The following is a 20,338-nucleotide window of genomic DNA, read 5'->3' as shown; positions in this document are numbered from 1 at the left end:
TGAGGTATCCCTTGTTCTTTTCCCCTCATAGGTGCTTTTTGCATGTTATTCATCTTTTTGAGCATGTGTTCTATGGTTGAAAGCAGTGCTGCAGCAGCCGTTCCCACTTGTGCTGGTTTGGTGGATGTTGTTTTCTCACTTTGGTTATCCTTAGGGACATCTTCTTCGTTGAAAGCATCACAATTGTCTCCTAAGTCAATAACATCTAACACACACTCTTCTAGGGTCGTATGCTTCTTGGTATACAATATAGCATGAAGTTCTTTGTTTATCAGTCTCTCTAAAAATAAGGATACCAGTCTTTCTTCTGCAGGTATCTCTAGCTCTGGGCATCTTGCAAGGTATTGCTTCATTCGAGTTGTACAATCCCTAACAGACTCACCTTGTTTCTGTTTAAAGATATAGAGTTGAGCTACTGTATTGTGTTTGATCCCCGTTTTGGAACAAGCAGCTACAAATCCTTGAGCTAATGTATTCAAGCCATGATTGACCTTGGTGGAAATTTTTGGAACCATGTCAATGCTTTTTCTTCTAATGTCATTCCAAACCCCTCGAATTGAGTATGGAAATCAAATATGTGTTTTGATCTTAGCACTTGCTTAAAGCTTGCTAAATGGTCGTATGGATCCCCAGATCCACTGTATTTTCTGACCCATTTCTGAAAATCAGATGGTATGACACGTCTATTTGGTTCAACTCTCGGTCTCTTGGCAATTGGTCCTGTTTCGAGTCCTTCAAACCAGTCTGTTGGAAATAGTGACTCATGTAGCCTTGGACTGGATTTAGTGTCACTCGGTTTTCTTCGTGAATACTCTCAAAAGATCTCTCACGGTGTTCATCTCTTGGAATAGTTTTTGGTCCTTGGCCCAATATCCAATCCCTTATGGGGTACTATTGGTATTTGGTCTGTTCCACCTCCTCAAGAGCCATCATAACAAAGTTATTGTTATAACAATCCCTAAACATGTAGGCTGGTAGATGTGTTGAACCCTTATCTTTGATTTTGAAGATATAAATGATCTTCATGGGTGTTAGCTGTCCTGATTGGCATGAGAAGTCCATAGAAGATCTTTGATGTTTTTATCCTCCCAACAATAGACTCCGATCCTAGGATTATCCGTCTAAGCCGTTTCAAAGGCTTCAAATCAACTTGATCGTATCCCTTATATTCTAAAGTTGGTGGTCCTTGTTTTGCTGGTATATCTGGAATTATGGATTTACTTCTAACTCCCATTTGTCTATCATGCCAGCGATTTCATCTTGTAAATATTGAGTTCCGTTTCTATCCATGTACATTTTTTCTTGTTTGTTTGCCCTGATCTCCTCTTCAAACTCAATACCATTGTCATCAATGCCAATAGCATACTCTTCATTAGGATCTAGGTAAACCTAAGCTTCATGGCGATTAGTCTTATAAAAAGAGAGTATAGGCTTATAACGCACTGTCGTTTCGGTTTCTGAGTGAGTCGAATAGAAAATGTGCTCGCTTTGATTAACACTCTCTTTGGTGGATACTCTACTGGAGGTTTCTCCAAATATGCCTTGGTCTCCTAGTATACGACCAGATCTAAGGTTCATAAAGACTTGTGAAGCCTTGGATAGAGTAGTTACCGTCAGATTGACTTGTTGTCAATTTCTTCCACTTGACTTGATTGCAACTTCTGTCAAGCTGTCAATTCGTTGTCTGCAACCTAATTCCTGTATCAATTTTGATCAAGTTAGCTATTCTTTCACAAAGACTGTATAGTTTTTGCTAACTATTGTGATTGGTCTATGTGTATCACTTCAATTCGAGCTAAGTGAGTCAATAGTTGAGACTTTCAGATTCCCCTTTTGCAAAAAGCCAAAGGACTAATTTGCAACCTGGAAACTGAGTGAACATGTACCAATTTGGATCCAATTGAACCCAAAATTTCCGGGTGGCCTTGTATTATGTTGGTCTAACACTGTACAAGTTCAAAAGTCAAAAATGGTGTCTCTGTGTAGTAGTAATAAATAATCGCAATTATTTACTTCTCTCAGTTTTTTGCACTTTCTGGCTTGATTTGCCAAGTATACAACCTGTTAAGGTCGTTGGACAATTTTCACTAAGTTTGAACAAAATTTGTTCAAGTTTGTCAACTGTTTCGTGTCCGGAGACTCCGTTTTCAAGAATCTGGCTTAAGTCTGACTTTTGTGATCCAAATTTCACCAAAAATGATTTGCGTGGTCTACTTGATATACTTGACCTTGTGGTATACTCAAATGTGCAAGATTATCAATTTTTGTAGCAGATGTAAATAATCGTGATTATTTACTCCAACTATTTTTTTGCAAGTTTTTATCCCGATCTTGACACAGATCTGTTAAGTATCTCAACTTAAGGTTCCTAACCAAGTTTCATCAAGTTTAGATAATTTTTATTCAAATGGTCATCAATTTTGTATCTGCTGACTGACTTTGCAAATTTGGCCACAATTTTCAATCCAATGATCCAAATCTTACCAAACTTGGTTTGTGAGCTTATTACAACATGGTAAAGCTAGCGGGATGCTAACTTGGTCAAAAAAGTTGAAAAATGGTGCAGATGTAAGTAGTCACGATGATTTATTTCTGGTAAATTTTGGCATCTTTTTGGTCAACTGAGCATGTATAAGCTTATGAATCAAGTTTCATTGAGTTTGAACAAATTTTTCCCAGTTTACACTCAAGTTCACGAAAGTCAATACAGACTTTAGTTTTTACCCAGTTTTAAGTCAATTTGGTGATCTAAATTCTATGGTCCTTTACAAAAGTTGTTTGTACATATGCGTAGAGTCTCTGGTATCAACCTTGGTCAGTTTTGAGGTGAAAGTAAATAATCGTGATTATTTACTTTAGGTTTAAAATGAACACTTTGTTGAACTTTTTCACTGGACAGTCTTTTTATGAGCTATTTTAAGCCTCTGAGTCAAGTCAAAACTTAATTTGGCCTAAAATGTCAAGAAAAAGTAAATAATCTGAGCAAACTCTTGAAATTTTTACCTCAATGTCTCCTTGAGCTTACCCCACTGGTTCATACAACTTTTAAGCATACTCTCCAGTCGGATTGAGTGGTTGACAGTCTTTTCGTGCTATTTCTGGCCGTAGACCTAAAATTCTGCAACTTCACATAACAACTCACGATTGATTCTTTTAGAGATAACAATTTCCTGAATTCCACCTCGGATTCTACTTACCCTGCTCCTAAGTTCTACTGCAATGGAATTGTGGAAAGTGTCCACAAACACTCGTTTTTTTGTTTTTTATGGTTTTCTGAGCCTTGATCTTAAGACTTGTCTCGTTCGTCAATCATTCTCAAAATCCTAATCTAGTTCTGTAATCCTACAATCTTAAAGACACTCAGCAAGTATGATTTCTTCCAAGCTACCTCTACACAGCAAAAGACGACAATCTTAAGCTATGCGGTTTTAAAAAGAAAGTTTTTACTCTAAGAGATCGTAGAGAAAGTTAAAGGATAACTTCACAAGACGCTCGTGTTTTTCACTAGTTTAGGTCTCTTCGATCTTCGGCAACGACGCCATATGTGGTACGGGTGTCTAACCTCACTCCTATCTTATTACAGACATAGCGAGAACCACGAATAAATTGTCAATCCATGGGACAAAGCTAACTCGACTAGTGTATAGAGGCTACAAGAGGTTGTCAATCTCTTGAAAAACAACAAATAACTCGCATCTAACTCATGCTACACTCAAATGACATAAATCACCAAAAGCCAATTACTCATCGACAAACAAATCACATCCGTCATAGCATCAAATGACATGTTTATAAGACCTAAGCACACATGCTTATGGTTTCAAATCACACTTTAGGTCAAGTGCAAAAAATGCGATAATTAACAGCAATGAGTTTTTGACCTAGTCGTTTTCAACCTAGAATGCATGAAAATGCTTAGCAATGATACCCCAATACCCTGCCTATACTTAGTTTTTGATTTTGAAGTGTAAATTTCTACTTATGATGAAATTAGGCCGCGGATCAGCGACGCCAAAAGCTACGAAATACCGTGAAATGCTTACGTCAATGCGTAGAGCTCTTACGTGTGGTTCCAACGCAACAGACTGCACTGCAATGTGACAACTGGGAAGGGAGTAGGAAGCGTGAGAAGGAGAGAAGTGAGCGTCGTTAGCTCAGGCTGTGTTTCTATTATCCAAAATTTACAAAATACTTACAAAAATTGGCTTTTATACCTTAGCCAAGGTTTTTGGTGGTCAAAACTAATAATCTGGGAGCTCTAACTAAAGACAGGTTGATACAATCTGGAAGCCTATAGCCCCGGCTCATCAATTACAAAGTTTATCCAAAAAAGAGGAGTTGAAATATTCCCGATTCATCAAAATAATAAATGTTTTTACAATGAGAGCTCCGAAAAATGGTATCTGAGTTAACTTGCTGCTAACATGCCCAAATTCTAAAAAGAGATCTAAAAGATATTCATACACATAACTTCAACCCTCTTCTAATAACACTATGGGATGCAAATACTGACATACACTTCATTCTTAATGCCTATGGTGCATTAGTCTATTGCCTTTCTTAAAAACAAAATGTGACAAGACACTCTTTCCGAGTTAATATAAATTCTCTCAACTCACAATTGTGAGTATGAAAAAAAGAAAAGAAAAGAAAAAATATTCAATTTAAATTTAGAACATGAACTATTTTTGTTTTCAAGCTGAAGTACTATCAAATAGTCAATTCTATTGAGCTTTCTCCCATGGATCTTATATTCAATGTTGGGAGCTGTGCAAAAAATTAAACTTTAAATATATTATACACTTTCTTATCCACAAGGTCGTAGCATATGGATTGAATTGGAAGTGGTGCTCCATATGAATACCCTTGCCATTTATGGATTTATTAGATGGGCATCAACACACTAACCTCATCTCTCCACAAAGAATTAGGTGGGTGGGTTGTATTTTGTCACGTTACTTAAATCTTCCCACAAAGAATGGTACGAATGGCTCCCGATGACGAGTCAACAGTCTCGCATGAAGTGAAGCTCGATGGGCAAAGTGTTGTTTTGGTTGTGAGGCAAAATCGCAACACGTGCATGGCCAAGCAAATTATGTGCATGTATGGACATTTCAGGACATTGACATCTTCAATTCCTCCTACTCAAGAATGGTGGGTTGAGTGCCGATTTGCACACACTCAAAGTCCTTGATTGATTGGGCAAGCTCTTGGAGGCCACTGTCTACTCGAAACGGTGTTCCATCCACGTCATAGAAGTCCGCGGGCTCCAAGGCCATTTTTGCCCATGAGACATTGATGGGTTTTGCGCTATTGGCGTTGGTGAATGTGCGGCACAACTCACCAAAGTGGGTGATGGTGTTGTGAAAGTGGTAGTACCATAGCTTGGGAACCAAGCTTTCTGGGAAATAACCTAGGCTTTCACGCACAATGTCGTTCCCTACGATGTGGTCGGACCTATGCACCCCTGTTGTGAAGGCATTTCTGGGCTGAATGGCATACTTCCTATCCCATACCTGCCCTGCTTTCACATTTCTATACACCAGCTTCTCCAAACCCCACTTCCTGTACCAAGCAACCACAAATCCAATATTTAGCGCCTTCAACTTGACATAAAAATATTGATTACTTATTTAGTTCACTAAAACAAACACACACACACACACACACACACACACACACACACACACACACAGAGAGAGAGAGAGAGAGAGAGAGAGAGAGAGAGAGAGAGAGAGAGAGAGAGAGCACACACACACACAGAGAGAGAGAGAGAGAGAGAGAGATCATTCTCCAAATTCAGTGACAAACAAGTTAAATCCATCAAGAAGGACCTCCCATTGCAGAGATAAAAAATTGGTGGAGCTAGAAACTCAAGACGGGGAAAACAGGTAGAGGAGGAGATCCGCCAAGTAAGGCATGAACTAGCAAATCCAAAATTGAAGGAGTTCAATAGGAAAAAAGTTTACTTCAAGAGCTAGTGGCTTTCTAAGATTGACATGCCTACTCAAGCTTCCAAGGAGGAAGAAGGCAAAGGACATTATTCCTACGTTTAATATAGGTCATGACATCTCTACCTCCATCAAGAATGGAAATATGATAGCTTCCCATCAGTTTTTTTCCATAATGTAATTGATACATTGGCACTAAAACCTATTACTCTTTATCGTGTGCACACAAGGTATTTGCTAAAATTATGGCCATTAGGCTCTAGTATCACCTTGACAACTAGATTTGTAAAGAGAAAAAGGGCTTCATAAAAGGAAGATTCATTCTAGATGCAATCATAGTGGTAGAAATAGAATATGCCAAGGAATCCCACCAAGACTTTCTTTTTGGTTCAAGATGTTTACTTTTGTTCATACTTTATTTATTTTGCAACAAAGGTAGCTTTTTGCATTTGATCACAATTACTCACCGAACAATAGCACAAAACTTATGAGAGCAATTTTGCGGTAATCAAAGAAGTTATTAATTTAGTCATAAAACCACTACAAAATCACTTATCAAGCTAGATGTGAATGTGTATAAATGAGTGCACACTCATGTGCACTCCTATTTACACATGTATGTATGCTTATATTGTTATGATGTTGGCATGTGTCAGTCAAATGTGTCATTATCATCAACCCATGCTACCTAGTAAACACTCACTGGCTACCCAATTGGGTTGTTCCCGTGAATGTACCAAAGACTCACAAATAGAATAAGATTTTACATTCTAGGTAGGTAAAGGTAGTCCCGTGCAATCTATGTTGATGATGACATGGTTTCTTGTTTTCATTTTCACCACTCCATAAACTCTTGATCCCTCTATAGTACAATTATTCTTGGGGAGGAAGGAGAAGCTCAAGTACACACAACATGAAGCATTGTTTTGTGTGCCATTAAAAAGGTAGGCTAGCCCTGTGATAAAAAGCATATATAGCATGCATAAGGAAAATGAGGAAGAAAGTGCCTCAACATGCCTTAGTGTGTTCCCAAACATTGCTACAAAAATGTAGTAGCAAATCCCCCCATGAATGATAACTAGCACATGACGTGTAGTAAACTCTCAAGCCCTTGGACTATGATCAATTTACCAAGGGTTAAGCAGCTTTGCAAAAAGCTTCAAAGTTCTCTAGAACCCCAAATCAACCACAAAAGTGGCCACAATAAGTGGCTCCTTTCTCAACCAAGATATACACATGTTATCAAGCATGAAATAAACTGCAAGTTTTACTCAAGTGATCAAACACCTTGTGCTTGCGGAGTGGGAAAATTCATGTATCCTTATTTGACCATCGTTCTTGTAACAAATAGGACTAAGAGCACGTTGTTTGTAATACAAATAAGAGATACATGTTTATCTATGTTCCTTATGTGGATGATATTCCGCTCACATGTCCCAATGTGCGTATTTGGTTTAAGCTATGTTACGGCGATAATGCTTAGTGTTAGATAAAGTATATTGAGGTGTTAATATCTAGACTTGATCTTGCTAATGCAAACATATTGTCCTCTGATGGAAACCGGTTTAAAATTTAAAATACATCATCATTACAATCCCACTAAAGTTTCTTTGTATCAACAACTGCATGATGGCAAAAGTACTAAGCACTTGCATCCAATTAAAAGGATCTTAAATCCATAAAATGCTCTCTTCAGCCTACATATTTTTGTTTCCTTTCCATTTTGAATAAAAAAATAAGGACACATTGTGTACACATGCTAGTAGCTAAGCTAACAATTTTACTATTTCCTATCACTTTGAGCTCAATTTTTTTAATAATACCCTCATTTATGAATGCAAATCTTGTTGAGTCCAAACATTGTACTTTGTTTTATTCATTTGGAGATATCAAGTCGGTCCCAATGACCGTAAGCTTTCAAATTGTAATTATTTATTGCTTAGATGTGAACTCTAGCTTTACATTATCCCAAGTTTGAGTCAAACCCTTCATTTCAAATGTTGGCTAAGGTATAAAAGGGAACTTTTGTAAAAATGACAAAGTTTTGATATATAGTGAGCGTACAACTACTATTGCTTACTGTGTCTACTCTCTTGCTTCTTCTATTCCAAGCATAACTGCTCATTTGAAGGTGAAAGCTCTCCCATTTGATGTAAGTTTCTCATGGTATGATGTAGCTTTGAATACGACTATCTACGTTTTGCTTTTTCTTGTAGTGCATGATTCGCATGTCTAAATCAAGTTTTGAGCATAGAAGTAGATAGAGCTTGCTTAAAGGATGCTATAGAGTGCTTCAAGTGCCCGAATTGAATTGCTAAAAATAGACTCTATAAAATAGTGTGATTTTATGAAGGTGTTGAAGTAAGGAATTATCATCATAGGGATGTCTGTCATAGTATGACCTATTCATGCAGTGAGTTTGAGCATGTTTGGGGTGTTGTAGCTATCACAAACCATCACTTGAGACTTGTAGGAAAGCAAACTAGCTTTTGGTGTTTGATCCACACTTGAGATTAGCACCTTGGATTAGCGAGTTAGATCGTGTTTTTGGAGAGTTTAGCTACCTCTTGTAGCGTCCATCCACTAGTCGGGTCAGCTACAACCCACAAATCGACATATTTTGTGTTTGTCATTCTCGCTTTGCTACCATAAATATGGTGAGGCTTGGTAGGCTGCCCACATTTAGATGCCGTTGTTGGGGATGAGGGCAATCTGAAGTAGAGAAAATCCAACGTAATCACAAGTAACATCTATCATTTCCACTAAATTTTCTTAGAGTAATCGTCTTTTCGACTTGGCACAGTTAGAAGGAAACTTACTTATTGTGTAGGGTACTTGGGAGTAGGGACACTTACCAAGGACCTTGGTAGCGGTAGACTAGTTAGGAAACAATGGCGGATATTCCTTGAGACTTGTGTTGAGTCAATAAAGATAATCCCAAATTAGAAAGGCAGAATTCAGAGAAATCATTGTTTCATTACCATCTAGTGTTATTTTTTAGTTAGAGTAGAAGTAGGACAAGTAATATACTATCTATGTTGCATATGTGCTCAAAATATTTTCATAGGACCAAACTTTTCCAAGTTCAAAACAGGCATGCTTAATTTGGGTTGAGAGATCTAGAACTTATTTTTACAACCAAGTTCATTATCATACTCAACTTAGCATCAAGAACAGCTATATGTGAATAAATTTAAAATTTGGTGCTCATAGGCCCACCTTCAAAATAGGTATGCCTATTTTGAAGCCACCACTTGGGAATGTTATGCACAAACCTACTTCACCATTAGACTCTATATATTGCTAGAGACTAGTACATGTGAGAAAAGTGAAAATAGGGCAACAACCAAAATAGGAGTACCCATTTTGTAGCATACATGTATGGTATCCAAATTCAACTTTGAACACATAGCATGATTATATACATTGTGTAAATGAAGACTACAAAGTTTGAAGTAATCATGACCATTGGATCCTAAGAGAGAGCTAAAATTGGTAAATAACTGATGATATCTATAAAACTGATAAAAAACTGCTGAAATTTGTAAAACTGGGGTACAACTAAGATTTTTGTGACCGATAGTTAAACCCTTTCAGCTAGTAAAACCCAAATAGTGTGTGCAGACTTGAGGTAACTTCAAAAAAGTCAAAAAGACAAAATCCGGTGTGTCAATCAAAATAAGTGCGCCTATTTTAAATTCTCACTTGGGAGTGGTTTTTGCTATTTTTGAGCTTACCTAGGCAATTTGAATGTCATTGGGAAGCCATTGACAGAATTTGGAAGCATTTAGAGCTACACATTGGGAAAAATTGCAAAAATAGCATGAAACCTTTTGAAATTTGCAAAACTTGGGATAAAACCCAAACTCGAGAATTAAACCCAGTATAACTTGACAAAGGATTCTAACTCCACTAGGAAAATCCAAAGGTATCAAAAGAATTTGGAAATTTTTTATCAGATAGACTCTAAGCTGAGGATTATGACTGAACGCCTCTAAGTCAGAATCCATGCTAGAAGCGGTGCTCTCTACCTCCCCGGTTGTTACCCGACTTATAGTAGGGGCGCCTGTGCGTCCCCGAGAGCATGTGTCGAGAGCCTCCTCCGAGGTGGTGGAAGCGTCGCCTTGGGGGATCTGAATGGAACCTTCTGAGGCCCGTGTTTTTGCCAAGTGGGGAATAGACTTTGTAGGTCCAATTCACCCACCATCATATTGTACACAATCCCAATACATAATTGTGGCTACTGACTACTTGACTAAATGGACTGAAGCCAAAAAACACAAAAAAATGATGCACAAACTACAACACAATTCTTATATACAAATGAATTCACATGCTATGGTTGACCGATATAGATTGTTAGTGATAGGGGACTCATTTCTAAATAAGTTAATTGAATATCTTCCGACTGAGTTTATGATAATTCACAATAAGTCAGCTCCATACCACCCCAAGCTAGTAGGCAGCCAAAACGACTTTTTCACAAATGCATTAATTAGTTTGGGGAGGGGGAAGAAAGGAAAAGGGAAGGGTGGGGGAAAAAAAGGGAAAGGGGGGGGGGGGGGGGTTGTATCCTTTTTTTTATGGCTCAAAGGGAGCTCAAGGACCAACGTAGGCATATAGCCTAGTGGTTTACGTTGAGTTTCGTACTATGTAGGTGATGAGTTCAAGTGCTACTCATTAATATTGGTTTTAAGTGGTGACGTGCATGGACATGCTAATTGGAGATGCTAAAGGATCTTGGGGAGATTCTATCTAATGAAAAACAAAAGTGTAGCTAATAGACATGTTGAACATACAGACATGCTGAACATAGAAACCAAATTTTGAGCTCCGTTCTCACAAAAGTGGTTAGTATGAGACAGACTGATTGGAAAATAGGACTACATTTTGCATTATGGGCATACCGAGTGGCTTATAAAATTTCTTTGAATTTGAAGTCATTCAATCTAGTTTTTGGAATGGATCCCATACTTCCAATGGAGTTTTTAATTCCAACAGTCTAAGTAGCCCAAAAACACTTGAATGGAATAGCCACGAACTATCAATCAGGATAGATGAGCTAGAATAACTGAATGAACAATGGTTATTAACTATTGCTCACATATACCGCTAAAACAAAAACAAAAAAGTTCTCAAATTCCAAAGTACTGACCAAAGAGTTCAAAAAAGGAGACCTTGTTTGGTATACTCATTGAAATGCCATATACCAAAATTCAAGAAAAGGGGAATGGACCATTTTTCATTGAAGATATATCTCCTAGTGGTGCAATATGACTCACTATTCTCGATGGGCGGTAATGGATAATTGGATTAATGGTCGCTGTATCACTTTCCATTGATTGAAGGGATGCTAAGAAGATTACATGAAGCTAAATAACAAAAACTCAACAAGCAATGAGAGTTTGGAAAAAGCCTAGGAGGAAGCGAGGGTTTGCATCCTCAAGCGTAAACAATTCGTGCGACCAAAGCTAGTATCCATGGAGACCATAACCATGATTGATTCCACACAAGATGGAATGAATGTATGTATTCAAGTTGGCTCTTCTACATGTCATCACAAGAGGTCACTTGTTGATATAAGGGCCAAGAAAAATGCCATGAGACACACCACTTATTTCAAGATGACCATGAAGAAATGTACCCTGCTTTCCTATACATTGAAGAAAATATATGTTGATGTTAAAATGTAGGGTATCCCATGTGGAGATATGTTTTATGTCCTACCAAATGATCAGGTAGTAGAAAAGATAATCCTTGGCACCCCTTGGATTTAAACTTATAATGTAATTCCAAGTTGGGGACAATATATTGCAAGTGAAAACACATGAGGGGCAATGCACAATATACTTCCACCCAAGTGATTTACCTCATACAAAACAATTCGAAGAACTGCCATTGCATTAGTGGCAACCATAAAGACCAATCTAAAAGCACATGCAAGGAACTAGGCAATTTTGGGTACTAAAAAAACTTCTACAAACAACGTTTAATTCATCTGGATGCCTAAAACACAAATCAACCACATAACAACCACCCCAATACAAACATCGACACATCTGAATGTAACAAAAAAAATTGATATGGCGGAAGAAGCGAACTCACAAATCAAAGTGTTACTCTTTTCACCGTTGTTGACAAACCAAAGCCTATAGGCACAAAAAACCGCTATTGATAAACAAATAGTAAACTAGTTTTCACTACACCAACAAATCAAAGTGTTACTCTTTTCATCGCTATTGACAAACCAAAGCAACACGCACAACAAAACCACCAATGGAGCCGGAAGCCCAAAGTGATTGTCATACCAAATCCTCCTATCAAGGAACAAGCGTGCCACCAACAAAATATTTTGTTTGGCAAGAAAACATAGGATACTTCACCAACAAATATCCCTAAGCAAATACTCAAGACCCTCCTCTGGCACAACATGTCGATTTGAATTGAATTGACATCCATTAATGGTAGAGCCAATTAGGGCTGTGCATAGATAAAAAAAATTTATTGGCGGTCACCCATCATCCATGAGGACTTCATCTAGGAGTGGGGGAGGTACAATACATACCAGCTCAATAGAATGATAATCTGTTACTACAGGCATTGTTTTCAAATTTAATTTCCAATTTTTTATCGTTTGAGTGCGAATATCTCCATAACTCTCATAAATGCCCATCCGGAAAGCACTCAAGACAAAGTTGTTGGGGATCACCTTTAGAAGGTATTTGATGAAGTTGGGACCATTTGGAGCTCTAACCAATGAGATCTCGAATGAGATCCGACCACTTTATCCATATTAAACAGCAAAGCGTCATTTTGAGATAGAGGACCAAATACTCACCAGATGACCAACTAACTTCATAGGGGGATTAATGTATACATGATTAACCTTTTCCCTAACTTTAGTAACTCAAATGACGTATTGAGATGGTGTCAAAACACAAATCAACCAAGTCAAAGGCCTCGAGGACAAAGGGACCAACTCCCACAACATGGGACCACTCAAATGGCATCAAAACACTTAATTAGATCATAAGCGACCATATGAAAAGCTAGGAAACCCAAAAAGTTGATTTTTGCTAGATTTTAAAATAGGCGTGCCTATTGTAAGTTGGCACAATTTTTCATTATTGGCTCATACACTTGCTTACACATGGACTTGTACAATTTGTATGCATGAATCCACAAAATCACCTCTGAATGTCTAACTTGCTTGAGAGCTCTATAACCACTATCAATAACACGTGTCGAAGCCCATAGCTAGAAGTTTTTAAATCTGGGAATATTCAACGTAGGTGCAACTATTTTGGGGGTGGCCATTTGGAAAAAAAATCCAAAAATCTATGACATGCCCAGCTTGTAAAATCCCACATTAAATTTTATCTATAAGGGACAAGTCCATCACAAGTTAGTCAATAAGCGTAAAAGTTTCTGGACATAACTCCCACCTATGAGCTCCAAATTCAACCAAAATTCATGCACATATTCCATATCACAAGGACATCCAGCCATGATGAGCAACGCCGATTTCAACCACATATGCATATTTTCAAAATTGACGCATCTATTTTGGGAGTTAACAGAATTTGAGTTTTTGGATTTCTTCTTCCTTGCATGTATTCTAGTGTAAGTCTTGGAAGACTTGAATTTGCAAAAGATCACCTTTGAACTGGAAATCCCTACTTGGACTATATGCAAGGGCCAGTCCTCCAAGCCAACAACTCCCAAAGTGGATTAGCAAGGAACAAAAGGGACAATGGACCTTGCCAAGCCTCTCCCAGTCAAACCACTTGTCAAGAAAGTGGGGCTCAAAAGCATCATAGAATTGCTACCTTGTGGGGTAGACTATTAGAGACCTTATGCCATTTCCATCTACTATCAAGCAAGATGGCAATGTCACAATTTCAGATCTCACAACACCCATGTGGAGGTCAACCTCCTAGAGGAAATAGTATAGTTGAAGCTTTGAAATTTCTGAGGGAAGGGAAAACTGTGGGACATGTACATCTGGCTACCACTAATATTTTCTCAAGGCAATCACCATCCTTTGCCAACTTAAAGCAGAAAGAAGTGGCTCATGCTCTAATGCTCTACCACCAATATTTTCGCTTCACAGGGAAGAAACCCGCAAGGTATACATGCCCCACCCATGCCATGGCATCAACTTTCACACAAGCCTCCGGAAGACGGGTAGCTTGCCTATCAACCGTGCTCAATATATTCAGACGACACTTACAAGACTAAAGAAGCCCGCAATTATTACTTATCTTGGAAACTTAGAAGTAGGCTCGGGACGTCCACTAGGAAATATGTAAGATAGCACGTGTGAACAAAATAAGGGATTTATATTTAGGTACATTTAGAAAATGTACTTACATAAAGGGTTTTTTGATTGACAAAGTGAAAATTTTCATACATAAGGGCTAGTTTTTTTTAAAACAAAAATGCATACATAAAGGGTGCATATAATACTTGAAAATGTACAGGTAAGGGATTATTTTAATACTTCTTGTTCGTACGTGCTATATGCAATTTTTACCTAATGGACTCCCCGAGGAAGTAAGTACCAAATTGGTAGAGTATGCCATAGGCCAAGTAGAGCATTTTCCACCCACTCCTATCGAGAATGATTGAATAATCAACAAAGAAGATACTGATAAGTCACCACTACGACCAAGGGCAACACAAACACATCTACCCGCATAGGGAAGAGGCTAGTCCGAGTTAGAGAGCTTGAAAAAGAGGTTGCAACGGTCAAATCAGTCGCCCATTGAGACAAAGATTTGGGACCAAAAAATAGAACTCAAGAGACCCATCAACCGTCGAAAAACCAAAAACAAGAAAGGCGAAGGGGAAGTAGAAGGTGGATGAGGAAGCACAGAAAAGAGCCAAAGTTCCACCTCTGATGCATGTGTAAGACCCAACATAGAGAGCCGCCTGCTTGGAATGAGAAAGAGAATCCTTCAAGCTTGAGCGAGGTCTCCAAGGAGATTTCCAAGAGTTCTGGCAGCCAAACCCAAAAAAGCTATGCACAAAAATCCTATGTTCAGAAAGTAGGAGGACCCTAAAGGTCAGCTTAACCAAATGTATGATGATAAAGAAGCTCGATAGAACCAAGAAGTTGAGCGTGCTAAAACCAATGAAACTTATATGGAAGAAGAAGTAACTAACAAAGAGGAAACGATTGCCACCGAGAACCGAAGGAGGAAAAGTTAAATACAAAAGCTTCTTCAAAGAAGGAAGCACAAACAACCAAAGGTGCTACTTAGGCTATACCACCTCTAGGAGAAAAAACCACAACATCACTTGCAAAGGTAAAAGGACAAATTTCCACCTCCTCTAGAGCGGGTGACGCTTTCATAGCTCATCAGTCAAGAGAGCTCTTGAACAACTACACCAATTGAGACCTTGCCTGAAAGAGATGAGAAAGGTCAAAGAGAATCTCAAAAAGATATCGACTAAGGGAAAAACAAGACAAATGAGCCTGAGGAAGCCACCACATCCCAAATGGCTTCACTAGAGAACATTGAGGAGTATGTGGATATGGGCCATCACATTTCAGAAAAGATGAAAATGGAAATATACACCCGCCAAGATTGAATCCAACAGCAACATCTTGAACTACAGATAACATCAACAAGGTTGGAGGTGTCAGATGCCTTCCTTGAGGAATATCACAATTTGCATGAGAGCCAACAAAAAGAGTTGGCTTAAGCGATGGACCAAATATCCACAACTGCAGAAGTTCAAGAACACTGCCCTCATGAGATGGCAATGGCATTTCTAAACACGAGCACACACGCTCAACTAGAGGTATAAAAAATCCAGCTAGCAAAAGCAAAATCCATAAACAAGGATCAAGATCAGCTTCTTACCAAGCTAAAAACCAATCCCACAATCCTCACACTACAAGGTACAAACGAAGCCTATCAAGCTATGGAAAAGAAAGCCAAAGACTTTGAAGTGGAGCTCAAACTCAAGCAGATGCAAAGAATAGAATTATCCTCAAGTTTCATGCCAAAAGAAGAGGATCTACAAAAGGCTCATGAACAAAACTGACGTTGGTTCCTCAACACTACTTGAGGGCCTATCCATTGAAGCAGAAGGCCTTGAAGGTACACATATCACAATAAAAAAAATTGATCTAGAAGGAAGCCACGACATGAAAAGAGCAGATATTACACTCAATAAATGTGGCCCAACCGACTCCAAAGAAAATTGACAGCACATGGCATCAGTGAAGCCTTCCCTATCCATTGATCAAGGATGAAGGATCTGACACCGCAAAGCCACACCTTTCTTGGAGAAAGATATGCTTTAAACACCATCCCAGGTATTTAGTGCTCTATGCACATGCTCCGCCAGAGATAACGCTGGACCACCCAACATTGTGTCTCATGCAATGAATACAAAGTTGGGGAAGCCATCAATTATTGCCGAAGAGCAATAATTCCATCCCACTTGGCTAAACTACCTGAGGGTTGCATCACCCACATGCAAGCCAATGGAAGATTATATGGTGAAGACCTTGACGGATGCCATCTATATGTTCAAGAGGATTCTAGATATTGCATGTATTATGTTCATAAAGATAGCCGAGATGCTGTTGGTTTGCATGAAGACTTTTCACAAGGCTGAACAGACAGGTGCGTCGTGGATGTCTTTCCTTGAAGGCAATCAAGGGCTATGCTATGATTTGTCAGGGCAATCCACATATGAATTCTTTTATGGATTTTATGCTAGATAATGTTTTTTCCTTCATATTACATGCAGAAATTTGAAGAAGAAATCTATATGAGGTTCTTCACTCATTGACCAAAGATCTTTGGCCCTGTGATAGCAAACCTTTGAGCACATTGGCTATTCGGCAATGGAGCTAAAGAACAAAATTACTAAGCAATTCATCACATAAGCCGAGAAGAAACTCCAAGTACCAAGAGATTAACCATGTTGGCAAGGACCACAAAGAGATTCTAAAAACTCTCCTCATTTTCATGAAAGATCGAGCATTGATTTTTGGCATGCAACTTTAACGCATCAGCTACAATGTGGAGATGAGAATTATAGTGAGGATGTGTTGATGTAATGACTCTGTAATGAGAGTTTTACTAGGAGCGCCAATTATGTGCGATCCCTTTGTTAGATCGTGCTTGGGACTTTTAGTCGTTGCCTTTATTGGCTATGGGTACCTAGGGTGGGATATGTATGTCTATTAAAGACTTGTGTCAACAAGCCATTGTGGGTAGAGGACTTATATATATATATATATATATATATATATATATATATATATATATATATATATATATATATATATATATATATATATATATATATATATATATATATATATATATATATATATATATATATCTCCCCCTCCCGCGTGCGCATTGTCCTCCTCTGTCGTTGGGTTGCGAGGGCACACTAGGAGGTGATGACACGTGGCCGAGGGGATGCCTCCCCCCATTAAAAACAGTATTTATATAGATAAATAACACACACACACACACACGCACACACACGTATGGGTGGTGGGTCACGGGTGTGTGACACCGTGTGACGTCTCTCTCTCTCTCTCTCTCTCTCTCTCTCTCTCTCTCTCTCTCTCGGGTGGTGGTGGGTGGGTGTGCCTCAGCACTAAAGGGCACGGGCACTTTAATGAAGCCCAAGCGGTGGGATCCACGACAACGAAGTTCGGACACGGAGATCGAGATGCGCGCAGCCGTAAGATGTCGAGGTAAACTAGGACACCAAAAGGTAAACTTGAACAAGCAGGGGGGACTGTCCAAGTTTATTTATCATTTGCCGGTTTGCCCATATGTCAACTTCCCCGTCGTGGGCGTAGCGGTTAGTGCATTGGGCTTTCATGATGGTGACGAGAGTTCGAGTCTCCATGTCCATGATGGGCGCCCATTTTTTTCGACCCTCAATCCCCCTCGAGATTCCCCCTTTCGACCTGCTCCGCCGATCCCATCTCTTTCTACCCGTGCCCTTTAGTGCCATGGGTGGGCCTGTGTGAAAAAGGACATCTCTCTCTCTCTCTCTCTCTCTCTCATCTAAAACAGAGCGAGCACGGGAAGTACCTGGAAATGTTGTGTTGGTGGGCTTGGCAAATGTGGGCAGCCATGGGTTTTTGGCGGAAGATGACCTGAGTATAGTTGGAGAAACCCTGCATGACCGCCCCTAAGCTCTCGTGTGGGGGCAGCCACAGGAATTCATCCACATCAAAGAAGAAGGTCCAGTTGGAAAGGAAGCGCGCGCGGTGAAGGCAGTCATTCACCACCAAGAACTGGTTATGGTAGTACCCATCGTACCTTTCCTGCTCCCTTATGTCATGCACTGTCACAAACCCACGCTTTTGCCATGGCCGCAACGCCCTCGCCACTCCCTCCGTGATGCCCCCAGCATCATACAGGAAGAAATGTGCATGCTTGCCAAACACCTTCACATGATATGCGATCCATTCTCGCATCCGCTGCACATTCAAACCACCATAGAGGGGTGATCCGCAGTACACGTAGTCGTAAGGATATGGTGGTAGGAACTTGTTTGCGTCGTACTCGTTCTTTGTCTCCATCAATGCGACAATTCGCTCCGGTGTTGTGTCAGGCATACCGGATCCATCGCCATAGAGAGCATATACGACCAGTCTACCGCCCTCTCTGTCTACACCAACAGGCTCTTCAAAGCTACAATTGACAACCACCACTGTGTATTGCCTACCCATGTTCCAATCTGGCAAGAATTTTCTGGTCGATCCTTTGATGGGCCTGCTGCTGCTGGAATTGTTTGCATTCTTTGCTGGAACCCATTCACATTCAAAGCCTGCAATGCCATACACATGTGCTGGCTTTGCCCCCAGGCCAATCACTGCGAAGCTGTCGGGACCGCCTCTATAAGAAGCCATGTGCACAAACAGGGCCGATGCGCTCCCATATGCGTGGAATGATTGCTTGCTGGTGACCATGCCATTCTCAAAATGGTCGCCATCATCGAGGTCGGTGGCGAATTCATCATGGGTTGCAATCTGTGTGTGTTCATCTCTGGCTTCATCATTGAATTTGCTGTCATGATTTACTTCCACGGGGCTGTGTGTTATGTCATCGGCGAGAAGCTGTGTGCTATCATTGTGAGGATGGTGGTGATCGTGGCAAGGGATTTGGAGAGGGGAATTAGTGGAGTAGGTGATGGAACTTGTAAGGTTGACCAGGCTTTGTTGGAGCAGAAGCACAAAGCCCATGAGCAGCATGCCTGCCAGGAAGGACTTGACATCAATATGCACACACAAATGCCAGGATTTGCTGGCCCTGCTCTTCTGGGTGGAAGAAAGCATCTCCATGTTATTCTCTGCATGTATGCATAGCTAGGCCCTAATGTAAGAGTGGATCCTCCTCAAGTATGCCTTCAAGCAACAATGACCAGGCTACGGGCAATTGATCAAGTTGTAAAGGGCCGGCATTGAACAGTCAATAGCCAATAAGAAAATTTGGAGAAGAAAATTTTACTTTTTTTTAATTCAGAAAATGCTATTCATATATATAGTACAATAATTAGGTGGTGTATATGGTTGATACGACAAAAATACAGAAAGGGACCAAATTGGCAACATAAAAGTAGCTTTTTACATTCTGTTGAGAGTCTTTTGAGACACACGTTCAAGTAAATGAGCCCACAGTTTACGTCCTAGGCTAAGGTGTGTGTGCGCGCGCGCGCGCGCCAGCTCAAGCATGATGCGATATAAATGCATGAAAATTTGATTAGGATTCTCATCTTCCCCCTTTTCTTGTTTAAAAATTGTCCAAATTAGTTAGCCCATCAAGTTCCGGGACCACTTCTCATCGGCCTTGCAAAAAAAGGGAAAGCAAATTTGATCAACTGCAGAAGAGACGTGCAAAGGAGTGTCCTCCTCTTAAATCAGCACCAATAGAAGTAGAAGCTTTCAAGCTAAAGCCTGCCCATGCCCTTTGTGCTTCAACATTTTAACAAGTGGCGCACCCATTACTCTAATGTTGTCCCTCGTTTTTGACCTATATAAGGCCTCACTAATGGTCCAAACTGGCCTACCTGACAATTTGACAATTGTGAACTATTTGATTGACCTTTTTGGCCTGCTAAAGAAAGGCCCTAGTATTGGGTCAGCTTAGGCGTCCTTTAATCGATGGCGTCCACATGGACGGGTATTATTTTTTTAAGCGTTTTGCTATAGGTGAACTCGCAAGCTCAGTAATTTTGTTTCTGTAGTACTGCGTTCAGCAGACAGACTTTGTGTTTGTGTGTGTGTGTGTGTGTGTGTGTGAGAGAGAGAGAGAGAGAGAGAGAGAGAGAGAGAGAGAGAGAGAACAGTTCACGTATGTGGCACAGTGGCAGTGCCCCTCGTGATGAGAGCT

General features: G+C 39.8%; 1 protein-coding gene across 3 annotated transcripts; it reads right to left on the bottom strand.

The window, feature by feature from the left end:
• Positions 1-4,705: 4,705 nt before the first annotated feature.
• On the bottom strand, positions 4,706-19,393 carry LOC147460505 (galactan beta-1,4-galactosyltransferase GALS1-like). 3 transcript variants are annotated; one of them, XM_086507844.1, is made up of 2 exons: positions 18,035-19,385; positions 4,706-5,565 (listed from the first exon to the last, which is right to left on the bottom strand). In XM_086507844.1, the coding sequence occupies exons 1-2, from the start codon at positions 19,288-19,290 to the stop codon at positions 5,142-5,144; spliced, it is 1,680 nt and encodes a 559-aa protein (XP_086363970.1). In that variant the 5' UTR covers positions 19,291-19,385; the 3' UTR covers positions 4,706-5,141. The 3 variants fall into 3 exon arrangements, with proteins under 3 accessions (XP_086363970.1, XP_086363971.1, XP_086363972.1); XM_086507845.1 differs by lacking the exon at positions 4,706-5,565 and adding an exon at positions 8,106-8,663 and having other exon boundaries at positions 18,035-19,393; XM_086507846.1 differs by lacking the exon at positions 4,706-5,565 and adding an exon at positions 10,551-12,100 and having other exon boundaries at positions 18,035-19,393.
• Between the last annotated feature and the right edge of the window lie 945 nt (positions 19,394-20,338).

This window comes from Adiantum capillus-veneris, chromosome 3, assembly GCF_014529385.1.
Source record: "Adiantum capillus-veneris isolate H3 chromosome 3, ASM1452938v2, whole genome shotgun sequence".
Lineage (NCBI taxonomy): Eukaryota > Viridiplantae > Streptophyta > Polypodiopsida > Polypodiales > Pteridaceae > Adiantum > Adiantum capillus-veneris.
This window is presented reverse-complemented; position numbering and strand designations above follow the sequence as displayed.

Coding starts and splice junctions, on each gene's coding strand:
- LOC147460505 (XM_086507844.1), bottom strand. CDS start 19,290: ATGGAGATGCTTTCTTCCACCCAGAAGAGCAGGGCCAGCAAATCCTGG. Junction 5,566..18,034: donor CACCAACACAACATTTCCAG/GTACTTCCCGTG, acceptor TGCTTGGTACAG/GAAGTGGGGTTTGGAGAAGC.